The 22688-nt window shown below is 34.4% G+C and overlaps 2 protein-coding genes across 3 annotated transcripts; both read right to left on the bottom strand.

The window, feature by feature from the left end:
* Window positions 1–459: 459 nt before the first annotated feature.
* On the bottom strand, window positions 460–11157 carry LOC101248558 (protein SLOW WALKER 2). The gene is made up of 16 exons (XM_004235487.5): window positions 10297–11157; window positions 9304–9379; window positions 9093–9212; window positions 8473–8548; window positions 7593–7661; window positions 7414–7494; window positions 6750–6821; window positions 6123–6215; window positions 5802–5954; window positions 5080–5163; window positions 4838–4981; window positions 3214–3303; window positions 2622–2704; window positions 2170–2526; window positions 1566–1788; window positions 460–1450 (listed from the first exon to the last, which is right to left on the bottom strand). The coding sequence occupies exons 1-16, from the start codon at window positions 10961–10963 to the stop codon at window positions 680–682; spliced, it is 3159 nt and encodes a 1052-aa protein (XP_004235535.1). The 5' UTR covers window positions 10964–11157; the 3' UTR covers window positions 460–679.
* A 3675-nt stretch (window positions 11158–14832) lies between these two features.
* LOC101248857 (phosphoinositide phosphatase SAC2) lies at window positions 14833–22688 on the bottom strand. Of its 2 annotated transcripts, none has more exons than XM_026030241.2 (16): window positions 22170–22688; window positions 21255–21459; window positions 20969–21161; window positions 20220–20442; window positions 19988–20064; window positions 19546–19733; window positions 19374–19471; window positions 19127–19260; window positions 18894–19022; window positions 18412–18733; window positions 17981–18102; window positions 17761–17874; window positions 17062–17253; window positions 16390–16566; window positions 15702–15807; window positions 14833–15316 (listed from the first exon to the last, which is right to left on the bottom strand). In XM_026030241.2, the coding sequence occupies exons 1-16, from the start codon at window positions 22263–22265 to the stop codon at window positions 15197–15199; spliced, it is 2496 nt and encodes an 831-aa protein (XP_025886026.1). In that variant the 5' UTR covers window positions 22266–22688; the 3' UTR covers window positions 14833–15196. The 2 variants fall into 2 exon arrangements, with proteins under 2 accessions (XP_025886026.1, XP_004235536.1); XM_004235488.5 differs by having other exon boundaries at window positions 20996–21161.

Here is a 22688-nt window from a genome sequence, read left to right as displayed (position 1 = left end):
AATTTGATTTTTGAAGTTACAGCTTAAATCGACGGGCTTATTCTTCTAGATAAAGATAGAGAAGACTTAGCTTACTCTTCAAAGATAGAGAATTAAAAAAGAGATATCTGAACTACCTCCTTTAGCAGTGAACTCTCTATTAATTTTTTTTTTAATCTGTAAGTTGAAGAATTAAAATCACTTACTTGATATAATTAAAGATTAATAATGTTAAGTTAGATAACACGTAATTAAAGATTAATAATGCTAAGTTAGATAATACGAAAACTAAAATAAGAATATAGTCTTAACACATTCCCTTACTTTTATTTTGCTATATTTATCAATTAAGTTTGGGTACCTTGATGTATAGTTGATCTTCTACTTTTGTCCAATGAAGAGATGGTATGGCATTTGCTGGTTCCCTTTTTCTTTTCTATAATAAATAACGGTTGCACAATGAACTTTGCAAAGTTATCATAACACGAACTGTGACGAAGCTATTTATGACTTTCCAAGAGTTATCATAACAACAAAAAGGAGGACAAAGCAGTAAGAATGATGCTGTGTTATCGGCTAAAATTACAACACAATAAACAAGAACTGACAATAATGGGGTATTGAAAGAGTTCCTTTACCTATCTATCTCAGGATAGGATATCAAAATCAGCAACTCTTTCATGCAGATTTGCAACAAAACTTAACTTGAACCCTTCCTCTTCTTTCTTGATTTGACGGGCTTTTCCGCATTCACTTTTGAGGTCTCCTCGTTGAGCAAATGTTCATTCGAGGTCTTCCTCTTCTTTCTTGATTTAGCATCCTCTGCCGGGATCTCCTCGTTGAGCAAATGCTCATTTGAGTTCTTTCTCTTCTTTCTTGATTTAGAGGCCTCTTTTGGACTCTCGTCCTTGAGCAAATGTTCATAGTCGTCAAGGCTAGCAAATGGGGATTTTCCGGCAGTACGCTTGTCTTTCTTTCTTTTATTTTTCCTTCGATGTACATCATCCTCCTCTTCGTCATCTTCATTTGCCTTTTCTGTATCATTGTCTTCATCACTGCCAAGATTAGTGTCAGATTCATCATGTGCCAAAAGGGTATCCAGATCCTCATCACTGACATCACCAATCAATTCATCATCGTCTTCATTAGCAACTTCGTCCAAATCACTGTAATCATATTCACCATTAGCTTCTGAGGGAAGCACACCGGATTCTAGCATGCTGTCAATTTCCTCATTTTCACTCTCATCCGCAGCATCTTCATCAATCTCATCTTCAACATCACTCCCATCTGCATCCAAAAATTCCTCAGCGGCATCATCTTCTAATGTCTTCTTCTTCTTCTTCTTTGGTTTCTTCGAGGACTTCATCTTATTCACGTAGAATTTATGGAAGACAAGATCCTCAGGTGGTACATCTGTTTCAGCTAAGGAGAGTATTTCTGACCCAATCAGCTGATCTTGCATGTCAAGCTGGAAGAAAAACGAGATATATGTGATGCGACAAGCTAATAAAGCTCCAGTCTGAAGTGGTATACTATGACTATTAGACATGATAGATATCCTATGTCATCGAGAAAATACTAACCTTCTTAGCAGGTTCAATCTGAGAAGCACCATGCCAAGTGCTTTGTTTCGGTTTCTTTTCCATGAATTTGTCGAGGAAGGCAGTCAGCGAAAGATCATTTAGGGGATTACCATTGTACACAATGTTAGCTCCTGAAAGAAGGGTTCTAGCCATGGTTGCAACTGATGGATGCGCATGCGATGCCAGTACCATCAGCTCCCACCAGCTTACACGATCTGCATTGCTGTCAATTCATAAAAGTCAATACAAGAAACTACATTTTCTGTATACTCAGGAGAAAATTTTAAAATATTCTATTTCTTTTTCTGTGGATAATAGTGGTATTTACGCTAGCTTACGACCCTGAAAGAGACAAACTTATAAAAGTGACATGGCAGGTTGTAGACCAAAAGACACCAAGGAAATTTTTGGTATGCCGTGTAGATTTCACTTAGGTACAAAATGTTCTATATCTTTCCAAAATTTAGGTGTCCAATCAAGCCCCGTCATGTAGAAAGAGGAATCATAGCCATTTCAAATGAACCCAGCAAGATAGTCTTTGATCTTTGTTTGTCACATTGCAGACTTAATAAGCATTTAAGGCCAGAAAGAAGACTAACAGTACCAAAATGAAGGTTCTCTGTGTCGTGTATCATATCCTCCAGGCAATAAGAGCTTATCATTCGAACCTTCAGGTAGAAGTTTGTTGAATCCGGACATCAATCTAGCATTCTTTGGTTCATCTAAATCACCTCTAGCAGGAGACTCCTCAGCTTGGAGTGAATCATCATCAGACTCCGAACTAGAATTACCTTCTTCCGGCAGAGAATGATTGCCATTTTCCAAGTGCTTAGCTTCTTGAGCAACTTCACTTGCATTATCTTTTTGAATTGGTGGATTGGGTTGATCGTCATCTTCTTCTGTAATATCTACAAAATGCTCAAGGTCATCATCAACAGACTCACTTTGGAGCATCATGTTCCTGCATGAAAAAGTTGAGACATTTACATTGCAAACAAATTCTTTTTTAGCCGTGTCATAAACTTTGTCAATGGATAGTGTTCCTAGCAACCATACCAGAGAGTTGGTTTCGATTTAAGGACCTCAGACAGGAGAAACAGACATCCACATGCGTACTGAGGCTGCTGCTGAATTGCAACCTGTTAATACCAGACAATCAATGTTAATTTGAATAAAGAAAAACAAACTCCGAAGAGAGCAATAACAGTATGTGGTTTTTTGAAACTGCTGCAGAATTGCAACCTGTTAATACCAGACAATCAATGCTTAATTTGAAAGAAAAAAAGAAATTCTCAAGAGGGCAATAAAAGTATGTGCTTTTTGAAACCAAATTCAACGGAATATCAAGCACATGGTCAATAGAGTACGCTCCTTGATGAACGTAAGAGCGAATGTAATTACAGCTTCAAGTAGCTTCTTTTTCCCTAAACTATGTTTGAATTAGTGTAGTTCTTCAGTGACTTGAGAATAGCTATTTAACAGTAAACCATGAAATTTATAGAAGACTAATGGAAGCCTAAACTAGCATAATTGCAGGAGAAAATTTGAGGAAAAATTGCCTAAATACACCTCACCTCAGTGTACTATACTCATATATTGCTAGCTATGTTAGGTTTCACATAATAACAAATTGACGCCTTGCACAAACCTGCAATAAACGCTTCGAGAATGCAGCAATTCGCTTCACATTTACATCATTTTTCATAGCCCTAAGTAGGAGTCCAATAAACAGTTCCTCCTGCAGATACGACCAGAACATGCATCAGACAATTATCGGGCATAGACCAAGTCAGCAAGTAATGCAAGGGTTAGATCCACACTAAAGCGCAACTGGTCACAATTGAATGAGTAGAGGTCTAACCAGCATTGCCAAGAAGTCATAAATTGTGACAAAATTTAGGCCAGGACAAAAAAGAACTCTTCCACATGTTTTACATTCTCAGCGAGAGGAGGTTGCAGCATAAGTAACAACTAACGGTGGAAGTATTAGAAGAAAATGTTTAGGTTACAAGTCCGTTAAAACTTTTTAAAGAAAAAATTTGGGAACATTCACAGATTAACCTTCTCAAAATCAGTTACAGAAACAGCAATATAGATGTAGCTATAAAATACAGGGAAAGTCAACTTTTGTAGCTCACTTTATACATCATAACGTTGTATACAGTTGCTTCGTATCTTCATTCTTTAAGACAGATTTTCTGGTGTTGGGGCTTATTTGCTCTACAAATTGAAGCATTTGTGCTGCTATGACTATCTTGGTTCATAAACTCATGACTTCTTCAAAGAATATCGAGCAAAAAAAGTTATGAATGCTTCACCAGAACTTTGGTTGCTCGGGCTCATAGAATTTTCAATTTTCTATTCTCATTTACCCATTCTGCTTGATATTGTTTTGAAAATGAGGTATCTCTAAACCATGGTACTTTTTTTTAATGAAAAAGCACATTGACGTCCAGTTACGTGTCAATTTCGGAAAGGTAGTTATTCTTAATGTGCGAAAATATTAGTCCTAACAAATTTTCTAAATCTTCCCTGGTTTCTCTATTTTACTGTTACAATCAACATTCACTGCTGGACAACTAAAAAAAAGATGTCAAAGTTCCCCTTGAGATGGGGCAAACAAGAAATCCACTGCTCAACTGCCACCGGTAATGAGCTGAAGTGCTTAAAAGGAACATCACGAAAGCAAGAAGAGCAGATGAAGCTTTAACAAATCAAACTTAAACATCAGCAATGCCATAATCCTAATTATAATCATTAATCAAATCAAATCAAATCTCCAAGTATCCTATATGCCTTCGCTGGCATAAAATTGCAAATCAAGTGTGCATCTAAAGCTTACAACAGACAAGGCTAGAAACCATAGATTACAAAAGAAGATGGACTAGAAACAAGTGTGTCACCATATTGATCTCGACCTTATGAATGTCAACACAAAGGTTAATCTACCACTCTCTCTCTTTCCCCTCACCATACACCAGAAAAAAACTAAAGGATCAATGTATTAATTGAAGATAGCTCAGACTACCTGGACTTTTTACAAACATTTCCAAAAATAGGAAGACGAAACTAAACATGAACCTTTTTCTGGTTCGAGAGGGGAAGAGAATCTTCTTTCTATTTCTTTTATTTTGAGAATTAGTAATTGTATTGATAAAAAAGCACCAAGAAGGTGAGGTGAAGAAAATTCTTGCAGTGTGTGTATGTTTGCCCTATTAAACTTAGATTAAACCAGAAAGAAGAAGAATATAAATATGAAGGTATCCACGTACTTTGGAAGAATTCATTGCAGTTGGTAGTAGAAGCTTTGCATACAAGGCACGATAAAACCGATCACTAACAATGTGATTTTTTGCTGAGATCTTATCTAGGAGCATGAGAGCTTGAACTCCAACATTAAAGTTCTTTGAATGAACCTGCACATTCCAAGCAAATATCAAGATGATAAAATATATTAAAGAATATATGATACTCATCCAACTTATCCAACAATGGAATACGTAGCCACGCTTACCAGCTGAAACAATACCGGTGTATGGGCCTGAATTACATCATCGGCTTCATCACTTGAAACGAAAGGGAATGCTCTATTCACACCCTGCAAATGAGAAAGTTGTGCTAAATGAAGCAGATTACCATTTTCTCTAATCCGGCATAAATGTGAAACAATGAGTACTGATGCAATAAGCTGACGGATTGAGCAAGCTCGGTTAAGACTAGTGAAGAACCGTAAAGTGAAGTTGTTTGACATGGAATGTATACGGGGCAAACGTGTTTGCATGTGGATGAACGAAATGGGGGGTTAGTAAAACAAATAATGAAAATTAATATCTTTAAAATATAACTATTTTACATATACTTTTTGTAAATAATTTATAATAGAACTACAGAATTTGTGACAAATTAGGTCTTAGGCCTAATTCACACCCCAAAAGCTAGCTCAAAAGGAGGAGGATTGTCCAAGCAGGAATACTGACATAACTACAGAGTTCGTGACAAATTAGGTCTTGGTCCTAATTCACACCCCAAAAGCTAGCTCAAAGGGAGGAGGATTGCCCAAGCAGGAATACAGGAATACTGAGATACGGTTACTCAGATTTTACATTTGAACCCGCACAAACCAAGCAAGTCAACAAATGCAAAAGCTTCACTGGAAGATAGAACTTACTCCATGTGCAGATCCATTAGAATTAACAAAAAAAGAAAAGAAATAGAACTAGACAAGTCAAAACAAACCGTAAGAAGTGCGGATAGTAAGCGTGAATCCATTTCAACATGAGATTCTGATAGATCTTTTTCTTTCTTATCTTTCAAAGTGCCAGAAACCTCCTTGTGTCCCTCGCTCTTCTTATTCATTGTCCGTCCTTCCCCTGCTTCAGATATTAATACCTGAAATGTTGATTTGGGGTAAAAGGAGGTAAAGAAAAATACTCCATGAAGTTATATAAGAAACGCTTGATGAGCTTCAGTATAAGAATATGAAGCTCTCAGCTCCACTTAGAAGAAGAGCAAGGACGCACAAGAGAAACTTGTGACTATGGCAGTTAAAGATCATACCTTAAATAGAGCAAAATATACATCTATCAAACGCTTTGCCACCTTTGGGCCATCCCCCCTGTGACTTAGGCGAATTTGGCTTAAAAAGTTAACCTGTCACAATTAAAGGTATGTACTTCAGGACTACATCTTCTGCATCGGCAATATCTAGAGATGATGAGTTTAAAACAACATATCTGCATCAGCATATTTAGAGGTGTTCCTAACAGAAAATTGAAACAACAAATGAATTTAACACGACTTGCCACCTGAGTTTATTGTTGTATACTCATACCCAGGAAATATAAACAAATTCCATTAAATGGCCTAGTCAAGAGATGAAAGCTGAAGTATGTTTCAAAAATAGTAGATCACAAAAAGGACAATTATCACATCAATGTACCAGTTCTCATAATCCAAACTAAACAGACATAGTCACCTGTGAAAAATGACATCTACCGATAGTCTTACTTCTATAAAAACTTTATGCTTCTCAATGACATGAAAAATTTGGATAGACACTGTAGAACAAGAATTATCAAATCACAGACAAAAAGAACTTGAATAGGACGAAAGGTGTACACAAATACAATCAGGAAGTATCTAGTGTGATATGCATAAAAGATCAGGAGTAAAGTTTAAACATACAGCATGATACTTGGCTCGCAATACCAGATGAGGCCGGAAAAGAAAACTATCTACTTCATCAATCACAACAGCCTGCACGACAAAAATAACGCATTAAACAACAAACTTTCATCAGAAAAAGTATCACATCAGAAATCATAACTGCACTTCGATGATTCTATGATATGTGCTTCCTTGCAGCTTGTCTAAAGTCGAGCACACTCAAGGGCTTTGATGTACTAGTACCTGCCACCAAAACATGGAGTATGCTTGGGAAATATAATGGGGGCACAATATTCTATTAGTGGAACCATTTTCAAAGACCACATTATCCTGCTTGATTTTATTCAAATATCACAACCAAGTTAGAATTGTATTTGTACCAACCTCTTAACAATTTGATTGGCAATAAAATTACAACTACACCACATCGCTCTATTTTTCATGGAATAGATTTATGCATGAAAAACATCCTTAAGATGGGCTTTCAAAGAGCACTCTTGAAAGTAGATTTTTCCTTTTGAGTGCCACTCCGTGAAGCCAACTTATAAATCTAGAGATAACATTGTCCCAAAGCTGTTTGCTTCATTTTTTTTTCTTTTGAAGAAACAAGCTGTTTTATTTTTCTTTTTTAATTATCAGTACTTGTATGTCTAAGCAAGTTCAACCAAATATGTTGGTTTACCTTCATATTTGGATGGTCAGCCAAAAGCTTTGATAGGTGATAATCAGCATTAGATGCAACCTTGTTTTTAGGATCTCCTAGCTGCAACGAAGCGAAGAAATATCAGCTGGAGCTCCATGGTCCCAACAACTCCCAGGACAAAGTAAATGGCACAAAAGCAATGAGATAAAATGGCAGACCTTGTTTACTAGGGCAGCAAGCAATCGACGCTCTTGTTCTGGTTTGCACTTTAGCAAAACATAAACTGTCTATAAAACATAACTATACATGTTAGTATTTCCTCACTTTTCAGGACAACATTAACTATATGAGATTATATTGCATCACAAACACCCAAAAGACTCAGATACAACTTCAAACCCCAAGAATTTATGCCAGTTTAACTTTAAACCCCGAGAAGACATTGAAGTCTTCCACAATAAATGGACCCTCAGAAAATATCAATTACAGGAAATCCAGCTGCAGTGAAGATGCAATACGTAATCATGAAGTCAGACCAGAATATTTAATGCAACTACTACAAAAGAAGATAAATGAGTACCATTGATCAAAAGAAAAAGTATTTGTCACCTATAAACGATTTTATCAACTTTAAATCAAAATATCCATATGGTTTGATAGCAAAAGCTTTGGCAAGTGGTCAAGCTATCCTAATTTTGAAGAAGCTTATCAACTCTACTTGGTTGAAGGTAGTGTCCTAATAAATTGCTCTATTCAGAGAAAAAGATCGTTGTAATTTGTGATCCTCCAAACAGTTTGCAAGGTAAAATATTTGTTTGGGTTAGCAGTTGCTGAGTTTCACCAATTTGTAGGTCCCGATTGCGTAAACAAAAAGCAGCCTCAAAAAGTGTTCTCGCCAGTCATCAACAAAATATGGTTAAGTTAACAGTTGCAGAGTTTCACTCAGATTATAGGTTCCAATTAGTAAAAAGCCAGAAGCCACAAAAGGTTCTCCTTTTCTAAGATGCAATTAGCTAAAAACATTGAATAAGAATGTTCTTTGAAGAGAAACATAGATAGGCAACTGTATAGATGTGCAATAAAGATGTCAATAACAACCTTTAATGCCTTGTCTTTGAGTATATCTAAGACATCTCTTGATGCTTCCTCAAGAGCAGCGATATACCGCTCATACCTGAAACAGAAAAGCCTATTTAGCAGAAGAACAACATAGTAACAAATACAGACATATAAACTGAAGTTTAGATCAATCCTCAATTCAGGAACATGATTAGTGTAATATCAAATATATCAAAATACAAAATGTCTGTTCTCCACATTGACAGTAGGTATCATGGAAGAACAAGCACACGAGGCATATCAACATAGAACTTCTGGTGGATCATGGTCAACCTACCACCTACACATACGGTAACTGGTACATTACAAACTTCCAGCCATGAATGCAGTAGATAGGGGTAAGATTTAGCGATAACTAAAAGGAACATAGGATTCCAACCAAGGTATCCTTTCCCTTCATCAGAACACACTAATAAAATGCATTAAGATGGAGGACATAACACTCAATGGCCATCAGCCATGTAGGGCAATGGGTCGACTTGGGCCACTCCTCAAAATTGGCTCAAGTCCTTAAAGAATACTTCACATATACTTCAGTATTTGGAACTCAAATAAATGTTACCATGAAACACTTGCTGAAAGTTTTTAATTAAGTGTACCTTTGCTTCAAACATTCCTCCCAATACCAAAAGAGTAGAAGCGAGTAACCATCTTTTGTATCCGGAATATGATCTATCGGCCGCTGAAAGAGTGTCTTCAATTTGCGATCAGGCAGCAAACTGGATAGAAGGAATTCTTCATAGTCAAACAATGAGGAAACTAAGCATAATAAGGATGATCAATAAGAAAGAGAAAAAAGGTTTAACTCACCTAGAAACAAAAAGTTCTTTCAATGCTTCCAAACCTGCCAAAGCATGGCGTTTTCCAACTTTAGCTGTCACCATCCCTACATGTCATTATTTAGATTGATTAGAGACAAGCAATAATGACAAACAATCTCACCAGAAAGAATCTCAATACTGAACTTCTCTACGACTAGATAAAGGAACGATTAAAAGTTCAATAATCTAGGATGCAAACCATGTGAAAAATTAATTAGAATTATGAAGTACCAATACCAGAAAGTTACAAAAAGATCCTATTTGAGAACAAATATAGCAAAAAGGATAGAAAAGTAAAGAATGGGGCACATAAGAATAAGAGAATTTATAAAGCTAAACTAAGTAATGGGAAAGTTTTCAGTATTTTTCTTTTTTGCTCTGTCCTTAGGGGCCAGTCAATGAAGGGGAAGAAATTTTAACTGATCCTCCTTCAACTTTATCATTCGCCTAACATTATCATCGCAAGTTTAATTTTGCCTTTCGCATATCACTACGCATTAACCTCCTTGATTGAAATACATGTCTTCCTAGATTCAAGATCTTACAAAATGAAGGACCCTTACATTACATGTTTGACTTTACATAAATAAAATTACTGCAATGACTCAATGAGTTCTGAAAATGAGCATCTCTATGTTGTTGAAGGAACATATGCTGCAGAGTGCAGAGTTCAGCTCTTCATTAGTCATTTGCCTCACGATAGTCAAAGTTTGGCAGCGTCTCCATTTGTCTATAACTTAGAGTTCACGAAAAAAATTGTACAGTAAGTGATAGTAGTATAACATATACTTGCTGAAGGATATCAAGAAATTAACTATAGCATGACTCGAACAAAATAAAACTGAAAAAACTAATATAAAATGAAAACAAGCTACAGGTCCAAACATTAGAGCTAAAATACAATGACATTAAATAAGTTTGAGATAGTCTCAAGGATTCTCCCTAAATTCAACAGAACAGAAAGTAAGAGAAGAATAAATACCCAATAGAGCATCAAGCGATCTCAAATTGGCAGTGGGATTATCCCCAATCATGACAGAAAAAGCAGATATCTTGTCAGAAGCAGTCCCTGACCTTAGCGTGGTAAGTAACATTTTTATATCGCCACTTTGTCCTCGAGACGACTCATAGTCCTGCGCATACTGGGCCAATAACCTCTCGCCCAATTCCTTCTTCTTTTCCACCTTGCTTTTCCATTCATTGACATTCTTAAACTCGGCAATTTTATTGGTACTGTCACTCCCAATAACCTTGTCCTCCAATTCTCCTGCATCAGCGTACCACACAGACAATGCGCTCGCTTTCACAAGCGGAAGCTTTGGCATGTTTTTGTACTTGCCGGGAGTTGTATTCCATAAATTATTATCGACTTGAAGCTCCGCCTTAAGCTGCTGCGGCTTCGGTTTTTTGCCAAATTTATCATTGTTGATTCTCTTTTTGTTGTTGTTTTCGTTTCCATGTTGAGAGTCTTTATTGGTACTATTATTATTATCCTTAGAAGTTGGCTTTTTCTCAGATTTGATGCGACCTTTCTTGCGGAAGTCTGAGTCGTCGAAACCAGAGGAAGGCACAGCAGAAGTAGCAAAGCCTAGGGAAGAAACAACAGATGCAAGCTCCGATTTGAAGGCTTCTGAATCCATTACAGACATTTTAGGGAAAGAAGAAGAAGAAGAATTGAAAGAGGGTTTTGAGAAGGTTTAAGAGCGGGTTGAAAGAAAGCGCAAGTGATGAATTTGGGCTTACGAATTGAACTTGGTCAAATTGTTATTGGGCTTTTTTCTTTGTTATAAGCCCCATCCTTCGGTTAGGTTCACTACTACCGACTATTGTTTCAACTTTCAACACAGAATGGAACAAGTAGTGGCTACTTTTATTGAATTTTTTAATTTATAAATTAAATCAAACTAATAAAATTTGAATTTTGGGGGGTTTCTTCAACCTCGGGTTGATTTAGGTTTTTCAAATATCAAATCAAACCATTATGTCAAATCTTTTAAATTCATAAATAAAACCAAAATAATTAACTTCAAATTTTTTTAGGTAAAGTTAGCATATAAATGTATAATTTAACTTGTACTCCAAATATTTCTTTAGTCCAACCAAAATACAATTGTCTAAGGTGTTATTAAAAAAAAACACAAAATATGATATGAGTATTGATTACACAAAAGTATTCAATAAAAAATAATAATGAAATCATCATATAAGATAAATATTGTAATGTTTTAGTGAAAATAATCATAATTTAAAAGTACTAAATCATCTAAAATAAAGTTAATAAGTATTAGTTACATTACTACATATATAATAAAAATTAAAATGAGATTATGTATTTAATTATCTAAAACTAATGTAAAAAATAAAAAACAAATATTCAATATTATTGTTATTCTTAGTGTTGAATAGGTTTTCTTTTTGCACTAGTATTGATTTGATTTTGATTTCAATTTTATTATAATTATAAACATCTAATCTATGAACTATGATCTTTATTGGACCATTATGAATTATAAGTTTTAAACTTGAAATAATATATTATAAGATAAAAAACATGAAATAGTATAAGAAATATTTTAAAATGATATCAAAGTATATACTTTTATGTATAAAATAAAATTTTAAAATTACATATATAATGTCAGGTTAGTTTGGTCTCGAATTGTTTTCTTTAGTTAAAATCAAACCAACCCAAATATACTCGATTTTTTTTTCCAATACTCAATCAAGTCAAACCAAACCTTTTTTTTTCTATTACCAAATCAATTCAAACCAATCACTAGTCAATTTTTTTTCGATTTGCGATTTGATTCGATTTTATACACCCCTTATCACTACTATATCTTGGGTGAAACATAACGACCCCTGATTCAATTATTATATATATACTTGGCTATCGTGCAATTTCCGTCAAATTAGAGTGAAATAAAATCATTTTTTTCATATTAAATTAAAGTGATCATTCATATATTTTTACAGAAGTAAATATAAATTTCAACTTATTTAAACTCATACAAATATGAATAAAATGAAAATTCATATATCACTCTCTTATCATAGAAATCCTTAATTGAACATTTATTTGTTAAAATAAAATATAAAAACTTGGGGGTAAGGGCAAAAAGAAATATTTGGAATTTTTTATAAAACTTTTTGGGTGGAAAGTGCCCCTGGGTGGGGTGGGGGAGGGAGCGTAGGTTTTGCAGAAAATTCTGAAAACTAAGTTTCTTTTTTTAAAAAATAAAAATAAAAAATTGGGGGGCGCGGGGGATTGGGTTTGCCAAATTTTTTTGAATAAAAGTCTCTTTAAAATTAATTTTTGGTGTTGGAGGAGGGGGTACAAGGGAGGGGTGGGTAGTGTCAAAAAAAATTAAAAATTTTATTTTTCCGAAATAAAAAAGTTAAAAAGAATTTGGGGTCGCCAATTAAAATTTCAAAAATACAATTTTTTACAAAGAATGTTTTTCTTTAAATTTTTTTGGGCTAGGGTGGGATTGGATGGCAAGGGTTGATGTATTAACAACTTAGCTTGATTTAATACTTTTTTATTTTAGGAGACTAAAGTGGTTATAATCATTTTACCTAAATCATATTTGATTAATTCATATTTTTTTGACAAACTTATATAAATACTACAAATAAAAAATATTTATCATTTATAGCAATAATATTTTTTTTCACTTTATCACTTTTAATACATTTATAATACACTTTTAATTCATATTACAAAAAAACAATTTGTTATTCATATACAAGTTTTATTGATTAATAATAGGTCAACTTCTTACCAAATAAGCAAAATCTATTTTTAAAATAGTGAAAATACATCTATATTGCATACTTGAGTCACTTTTAATGCATATTACAGACGTAACATAATATTGCTACAAGTGATAATAAATAAAAAAATTATTGCTAAAATTAATAATATTTATTAAAAGACATTCATTTATGTGATTTTTCCTATTTTATATGGATTAATTGTGATCCAATCCATTTTAACTTAGTCCTTATTCAATTTATCTAAATCCAATTGAATCCACTTATTTGCCACCCCTAGCTTGATAACAGGGGTGGCCTCTACGATTCAATTTGCTTATTGAGAATTATCGAATTTACATTTTCTGCAGTGACAGGGAACTGTTAAGGATGTTTATTGATAATTGTTTTATCTAGTCAATAGTGATGGTGGTGATTGATGGTACAGTATTATTAAAGACAATAATTGGTGATCGATAATTATGATGCTTAACTAGAAGAAAAGGTGATAACATACTTTATTATATTGATGCGTGTTTTATTTGTACACAACTAATACAAGGAATTGTTGCTTTTGGACAAAGACTTGCAATACACCCTCCATACTTATAGAGACGTGTATGTATACAACTATTACAAGGGAATTGTTACTTTTCGACTAAAACTTGCTATGCACCCTCCTCCGTAGACCTATATGCTACACGGTTCAGTTTCAACATGTCTTGATAGTGAAGTAAAAATCACTAATCACATGAGACTCAGAATAGCTTGCAAAAAAATCGACTTCTCTAGGTACTAAAAATTAAGTATTCTCAATAAGAATGCACAGGGAGTATACACTTCAAAGATGACTAAAGTCTAATGATATATACATTTCAACGTGAACTATGCATAGGGAGATTAGACCAACTCTAACCTCTCATACAACTTACTGAGAACACGGTCTCGTACCTTCACATCCTAGAAAGTTGACATAATTTTGAGATAAAAGCCTCGAAATTACTAGCTAATGGACATGTGAATCAGCCTAACACACCACGCTCAGAGGTCTCAATTCAAATCACCTTGACCGCGACTTATTAAGCAGACTTAAGAGCTGGAGAGTAGAAGATACAAAAAAAAAAAAGAAAAATAATACTTCTAGCGCACACACATAATTGCACAATGCAAGGAACTAACTGTAAAAACGAAATCCAAACACACTAGAAGAAGAAAAAACTAAAGAACTACTTCACCTTCAGAAAGTTCCTCAGGCCGTTAAGTGTTAAGAACTGATCCAATAAAAACAATAAGCTGAAAAAACAGAGCACAATTGAACAGAAAATGTAGATTCAAGTACCTTTGGCTAGGGGAACAATCTGGTAGATCCATCAATCTGTTGAGCCATTGATCACAAACTGAGTCCCGACTGTACCAATTTTACTAATTTTTTGGCCTTACCATAACGAATATGGGTTTGCTATAGTACTTGATCTCATATATCACCTTGGCATTCATTTCTTAAGAATAGACAAATGCTAATAAAATTTCCAGCCTTCTAGCAAATTGCAAGGCAGATGTAGATGTTCCTCGTGATAAAACACAAGGTGCACTAAAAAGGTTGGATAGCGAAACCATTACAATTTCTGCCACCAAAGACGCGATGACTACAAGGAAAGCGATATGCTTCTTTTGACATGGCAACAAAAATTGCAACCTCATAGTACATAGGAATATCTATGTTTCTTCTCAGCTACATTCAAGAACTAAAATTTAAATCATGTGACACAAAAGATCAGCTTGTATACTGGAAAGAATAATGGAGCAATAACTAACAAAACTATAACAGATATTTACAGAACTGAAACCTACAAAAACAGTAAGGTAGAAAATGAAGAAACAAAAAAACAACTGAAAGAATCATCTGCTTCTATGTACTCTATACTTTCTATATCATTTTCTAACGTACTTCAATTTACAATCTCAGTGGCTTTGTTTAGGCATATTTTCTCTAACAAAATCATTTTTCTCCTCTTACCTAATCTTCATCACCTGTCATTTATTCCGTAAGTCATTCACATCCTTCGGATGGTTTGATTGAATGCAATTGTCTGAAGAGTACAGCTTCAAGGAGATCAGAAATGATCTCAAGGGAAAAGCATATCTCCGTTGTTAACCCAATGCACAAACTTCTCCGAAAATTCAGCAATATGTTTACTACTTCCTTTGGCATCAAAGTTGATATCTTTACTAGTCTGCTCCTGACGCTAAAACAAGATTGAAAAAGTAAAAGGAATTACTTACGCGTATAAGCTTTATTTACTAGAGATGCAAAGAGAAGCTAATAAGAAGTAAGAAGCAGAAATAAAAGCAAGATCTATCCGCCCCCCACCCCCACCCTCACCCCCACCAAAAAAACTACTCCTTCCTTTTAAATTTGTTTGTTTGATTTGACTTTGACATTGAGTTTAAGAAAGTAAAGGAAACTTTTAAATCTTGTCATCTTAAACTAAAAACATGTACAAATGTACCAAAATGTCTTTCAATCTAGTGGTCTTAAACATAGCGGGTTGAAAATTAGAAGAAAAAAGGAATGGGACATTCTTTTTGAACCAGAAAGAGTAATAAACTATTAGATTTGTGTGGACTGACCTTCAAGCTTGAAGACTCAATTACTGAAGAGCTTGTTTCAGCTTTAAATTCAACTGTTACACAGTCAGATGAGAGGACACAACATGGTGAACCTATGATTGCAGATCTGCATGAATAGAGCAAAGCATAAAGATTCAAAGAAAACAAAGCAGAAAACATGTTAGAATTCTAGGCAAAGTTATCAAAGGCGAAAAACGCAAAAACAGCTGTAAGGTCTATTGGAGCTTTAATGAAAAAAGGCACAAAGGGGGGGAAAAATACAAATATATATGTTAGTTCAAGACTAATAATTATAAACATGAATGACAAATATATGACCAAAGAAATTGCAAAAAAATTATGATAAAGTAAAATATCGATTTTTTAGTGTCACTTCTTCAGAAGAGGTTAATTGGCAAAGAAAAGCAGGCAAAGTGCACAACACGTTTTGTCTCACTTCAGGGCTTAAGTACACTTAAAGCGCCTTTGACTACACTGCTTCTAGGATGTTTCCATAAGATTCAAACAACTAATCTCAATGATAGAATTATTAAAATGCTAGTCAGACTTCCAAACAAATAAAAAATGGCAGTATGCAAATTAATTTTCTATTCAAAATGTCGCACCAGAACTTCATAAAGAAAAGGTAGACTAAAACCAATTATGCAAATCCAATTTCTATCGAAGCGATTAAATTGAAAGAAAGTACCTCTCGAATGCTTCATCTTCACATGAATTTCCAGACGAAGAGAGCCACTCAACATCTAGGAAATTTGAAAAATCAATTGAATCAACACGATCATGCAATCTTACACTTCCACTGCCGAGACGCTGCTCTAATTGCATATCTAGGAAAAGTTGTCTACCAGACATCGAGGGTGTGTACCTATCAAAAGTGAGACAAGTGCCAATTTACTAAGAGAAAAAAAAAAGAAACAAGGCCAGCATGAATACACAACCCCTCCAAACAACATAGTCACTAAACCCCACCAAACGGAATAACATAGAGAGGAACCAACAGAAAAATTGGAAAGATCCAATAAAAATCTTAAGAGTGGCAGCATTTGGTTAGCACACATTCGTCCATGAACATTAAATGTTATAATAGACTATACGAGTCCCCTTAAGAGAGAAGAATTGATTAATACATGTCTTTGGGATCTGAATATAATAGCAACTAACCTGTGACTAGCTTATTTCTTGAAAACAAAATTGTTACATATTCTTCATTGAAAAATATGTATACCAAAAGTCACAGCAGTGGATTTGTCGATGGAGTATGAAGGAACCACAAAGTGATACAAATCTCACAGTGATTAGCACTTAGTATCCACTTAATCAAAATAAATCTATGTGGCAAAGAAAATTTAAACCAAGCTACCTGGCAAATGAAATATCAGTTTCACAAGTAGAGATTTCTGGGGTGGACTCGGAAAGACCCTTACTACCACCTTTTGCACTCTCAGGCAAAGGTTGGTCAGAGTCATCGGTCTGCTCTGTGTCAGTTTCTTTGACAGGAGAGTTGCTTCCACAGATCAAATTTCCTTCTGACAGCGACCTTTTAATAAATGACCTGCACATGAAGAAACTGCCTCAATAATAGCTTTGGGAGATTTTGATACAGCTAGATTGAGGTAAACTAATCAGCTTTTCGTAAGTGTTTTTTCCATGTACATCACTAATTGACTTTAATATGCATCTCAGTAAGAGATTAATACAGCTAGATTGAGGTAAACTTAAAGACGATGATTATAGTATAGTACAGATTTTTAGCCCTATGAAAATTAAAAATGCTGGTGACTTGGGCTAACATCACTTCGAGCTCACTAATGTATCACACACACACACACACACACACATATATATTTATATGCCATGATGTCTTTTGACTCACTTTTATAACTTCATAACACAGGTAAAAGCTGTCTTAAGAATTAAATGCTCTCAACTTAAAAGTACTCCAATAGATTTGTTTTGCAAATTTCAAATTATCACCATTTAGAAATGATGTTGTGGCTACAATACTAACAATTCATTAACAAAATACTCATGCGATGCATTAATTAAAGATCAGTTATACCTAGAACTCTCCATTGCTAAACTTGATGCGTGCCCCCCAACACTATAGTGCTGGTCTGAATCCAATTCCCAAAGAGCTGGCTTACCTTCTTGAGGGCGGAAATGTCCCAAAAACCTGGAATTTGGGACCACATTACTTGTATTTATTTTAAAATTTGCCGTTGTCTGTTGAAACAACAGATAAAAGAAACTAATTATCACAAAGACAATATTTCACTTACACATTAATGGCATCCTGTTTCTCAGCATCCATGTAGGCATTACTGTAATAGCGCTGAAGCGTTCTAAAAAGCTCTTGAGACTGAGTTGCTGCTCTCCATTGGCCTCGTCTCTCTGAAAATATCTGTTAAAGCATATCCATCAATTTCAATCATGATAAAAATGAAAGCGCCAATATCTCCTACTTTAGAGAAGAAAAGGATTTATTTCACTGGCTAACAAATCATAGATTTCACTTAAAACGTGACATGAACTAAAAAATTGTTTTTGGCCTCAATGCAGTTAAGACGTGTAAATTGATCTGTAACAAAAACCAAAAACGAACATCACAAAGTATCAATGAGAGCCCCCCAAGAAGAAACAAGTTATAGGATCGGAGCAATCAACAGATATCTACCATATAGATCCATATAAGTGAAAGATATGGTATTACCTTGTTATGTGCAGCAGACCCTCCGTATTGTAATGCAAGTATGTCGCCCATTTCTTCATAGAGTTTCATTAGATTATCTGCTAACGGGGAATCTAAATCAATACTCTCCACATCTATAAAGCCCAAGGCATGCAGCTGATGGCCCAGGGCTACCAGCCCATAGGCATATTGTGCAACATTTGTGCGATCCAAACAGTCTATGCAATTAGTTCGTAATACCCCTCTCTGTAGTGTTGAAAGGTTGACATGGTAATCTCCACTAGGGGAATTCGGTTCAGTTCTCTCTTCACAAGGGTCTTCTCCAGCTTGATCTTCAGTATTGCTACACAGTGACAAACAAAATCAATGCAAGAACATTCGAACTTTTAAGCCCAAGATGAGAGTGGGAGGTACTCTACTAAGTAATAAAGCTATTTTTTAACTCAATTTCGTGAACGAATAAAATTAAATCACTCTGGGAGAATTTCGACTAACAAACTTACTCAATGGGCGATAATTTTAGCAATTTCCCAGTCTTTGAGGCAGGAATAAGTTGACAGTGAAGGAAGCCTGTTAACTCCAATGCATTAGCAGCGACTTTGCCCAGAAGTGTCAGGACATTTGTTGCTTTGCTGGAAAAGTAGCCAAACTGTTAGCAACTCACCAGACCAACATACAAGAAAAGAAAAAAAAAACATGTACAACCATCTACAAGCAAAAAGGATGCAAGTCTAACCTTCTTGAGTGTTTATTTAGGTCCCAATGAAGAAATCTCAAGTGGTTTTCCTCAGAAAGATCTTTATTTATAAACTCAATAGCATTAGCAAATGCTGCACGAAGAATAGTTTCTCTTGGCCGCTTCTCACGAGTCTGCTTAGTATGATAAAATACCAGATAAAGGGAAAGATGAAGAGTAAAAGTTTAGACTACATATAAATCAAGAGGCAACATAAATTGGATCCAGAATTAGTGATTATGTGTACCTTAATCAAATTCAATATTATAATTGGATTTCCATATCTCTTCACAAGATTCTCAAAGTGACGTTTGGTGGCTTCAAAATTCAAGTCCTTCCTAGAGACTATAAAAAGAAACGGTCATGAAAATTGAGTAAATTGGATCCTCCAAAAATAATGTAGGAATCTTATCTCATACGTATGATGTCAGGCTTAATATTCAAACGTGACGTCTCTTGAGACCAAAAAAGAGGTATTGAACCCCGATTTTGCACAACAGCACTTATTTGGAGCGGGCACCCAGCAGGCACATCTTCAAGCACAATTTGTTCTGTTTCTACATCATTTGCTACGCGACCCTTCTCATTTACACCTCTTTTCAAATATCTACAAAACATAAAAGGATAAATAACTCAACAATCTAGAGATGAAGCAGGATCACTAACTAAAATATTCAATTTAATTCTAGATATACAAAGATGAAAGTAACTGATAACCCTCTCTCGAACTTTTTTTCAGCAATCGATTTAAGTAAATTAAATGTAAATGACAATATCGCTCAAATGACATACTATTGCCAAAGTTACTACATATCACCATCAAATACAAATAAGTACATTATTAAAGTCAATCAAACAAACCTGGTACCAGCATAATGACGAGATCGTCTAGCAATTAGCGTCAATATGAAGTTCCTACCAGAAAGAGGAAGTGTAACCTACAAAAGACAACAGCAACATGATAAAACGTTTAGCTGCCAATTGCTAAATAACCAAGTCATTTACTTGGTTTCAATATAACTCTGAGTTGAGTTCAAATTTGGATTTTCCTTGATTACAATATAACTCTGAAACAATTTCAAATGGAAAATACCTGTTTAAAGAATCCATATACTAAAGCGACAGTCCAAAGAGTGTTTTTAAGCTGATGGCGAATTCCTCGGGTTAAAAACTCATTCCATACAAACATTGTGTCGTAAAGTGTGAGCCCAGATTGACGATTACTCAAATTCTTTTGAAGGCTTATCATAATATGATAGGAGTAGCTGAAAAAGAAGTCTCTTGTGAGATCCACCGTGCGCAGGAGCTTCTTGTATCTATTCACAAAATAATTGGAGAAAAAAAGGCAAAAATGAGTTACTAAATCAGATGCAGTATATAAAAGATGAAAGTATTATTAAAAAATGAAGAACTGTTGACATAAGAAAGATGAACAAAAAAAGGCGATCACATGTGCCACTGAATCCTGATGATACCTTGTCTTACTCAATATGTAAAAATAACATCAGAACACCACTGTAGTTTGCCCTGTAAAGTTATAGTAAATATACTGGCAATAGGCTCTAAAATAGTATAGCTACAAAATGCCCATCTATAATGTGCTCACTATAGTCTATATTGTCCACGCGTCGACAACACTGCAAGGGGACTCTCAAGATAATATAGAAGAGTACCTCAAAAGTGAGACAAGTTTTAAAGATAACAAAATTCAAAATTATCCAAATAAAAGAAAAGAAAAATGAAACAAGCACATCAAGTATAATGCTCATAAAGATACAAATAAACTAGAAACATTTCTATTTCCATTATAATGTCTTCTCAAGAATACGATGGATATTTTACATTTTACATGCAAAATTGACAGAAGACCTGTTCTCATTCTTAGAATAAGGCATATTGGATAGCACAGTAGAATTGGGGATTGGGAACATCTCGCTCTTTGTAATGGCATAAACCGCATGACCACGAATTACTCCAATCTTCCTTCTTTTCGTAATAACAAGCATGTGATAAGGTCCCAGAAACTTTACAAACCCTAAAATCGAAAAGAAAAGAATAACACGAGTTGCATTAGAAATCAATACAAAAAATCTATTTAAAAAGAAAAAAACATAGTTATATAACATACCAACAATTCCATAACAAGTTGAAACGAATTTAAGACCTCCAGTTGACTTGTTGCCTTCATGTATTCTTTTAAGTAGATCAATACATTCAATCTCAGAATATGTGGCAGAATCTTCATACATAATGAGTTCTGTAGGCTCTAATCTATCTATCTTCAAAACTTTCCAATAAGTTCTAGTTTTATCTCTTCCAACCATATAGAAGTTCTGCCACAAATAAAAATAGATTAACATTTTTGACAAATAAAAAATTAAAGCATATTAACACTCTCTTAAAACTTACTATAGTAACTTCATAATCTTCATTCATATTCAGTATCTAATACAATTTGTAGAACGAAAAAAAAAGGATATATGACTACATAGATACAAGCTTGCTCGTAATTTATACGTTCAACATAAAACAAAGAAAATAATCTTATCAATAGATGAAAAAGTTAAAAAATTTTGGACATTACTTTCGGAAATTCGGAGGAAGAAGGTACAAAATCAAAATGAAACAAGATTACAAATTGCACGACTTGAGCGAGAAAAATAGCATTTTTACTTTGAGATGCTTTCTCCCTTTGACTTTGTTTCAAAACATTTGCTTTGGAGATATCGTCCTAAATAAGATAAACTATTTTTGAACCAAATTCTTAATTGAACATATATTAAGCCAAGTAGGTAAAAGAATAGAGAAGATAAAAAAAGCAGAAATCTTGCTCGGCCAACATGTTTGATATAAAACAATTTGTAGCTACACAACAATAAATGACCAAACAGTGAATTAACATCTACATATGCTAACTATACAATCTAAAGAGGAAAAATACTGCAATCTAAAACTGAAAATGAAACAAAGAACAAAATCATTCTACTTGATATAAAAAAATATAATAATAATTTGATGAACTAAATCAAATTGTGAAATTTACCGAGGTAGTTTCGTATAGGCGAAATTTTTGTAGATATAAAGGTGTTGAATCTTCTTGTTCATTGTTTTCCGATTGTTGATGACTTTCTGAACCCATATCTCCGATCCCAAATCTCTGGACCGGCAACTCAGACTGCTTCCCCAAATAAAAGATAAACACTGATACTATAAAATGAAAAACTTATAAACTAAACTGTGCAAAAACAAATCAGATATTTAAAGCAGATAAAGGAAATGAAGTAAACCGAAGAAAAAATTGGTGCCAAGAATGGCGGTAGAGGTAGAGTCAACTCAGAGAGAAATTTGCAGAATGATTTGGAGATTTCAGATCCGAAGAGGTAAGCAAAAGAGTAGAGCTCCGGTGACCACATCCACACAAAACACGCAAATATTACTATATCTTTTTTTATTTTATTTTTTTTATTATTATTATTTTTGTACAGCTAGCTAAGGTACACCCAATTTTTTCAAAAATACTGATGTAATACTTGCCTTAAATACCTTAATTAGTTGTTTTCTT

Source organism: Solanum lycopersicum, chromosome 3 (assembly GCF_036512215.1).
Source record: "Solanum lycopersicum chromosome 3, SLM_r2.1".
NCBI classification, from domain to species: Eukaryota; Viridiplantae; Streptophyta; class Magnoliopsida; order Solanales; family Solanaceae; genus Solanum; species Solanum lycopersicum.
Note: the sequence above shows the minus strand (reverse complement) of the source record. Positions and strands in the feature narration are given on the sequence as shown.

Coding starts and splice junctions, on each gene's coding strand:
- LOC101248558 (XM_004235487.5), bottom strand. CDS start 10,963: ATGTCTGTAATGGATTCAGAAGCCTTCAAATCGGAGCTTGCATCTGTT. Junction 9,380..10,296: donor ATCGCTTGATGCTCTATTGG/GTATTTATTCTT, acceptor AATGACATGTAG/GGATGGTGACAGCTAAAGTT. Junction 2,527..2,621: donor AAATCGAAACCAACTCTCTG/GTATGGTTGCTA, acceptor TTTTTCATGCAG/GAACATGATGCTCCAAAGTG.
- LOC101248857 (XM_026030241.2), bottom strand. CDS start 22,265: ATGGGTTCAGAAAGTCATCAACAATCGGAAAACAATGAACAAGAAGAT. Junction 18,103..18,411: donor GGTCTGCTGCACATAACAAG/GTAATACCATAT, acceptor ATGCTTTAACAG/ATATTTTCAGAGAGACGAGG. Junction 15,808..16,389: donor GAAGATGAAGCATTCGAGAG/GTACTTTCTTTC, acceptor CTATTCATGCAG/ATCTGCAATCATAGGTTCAC.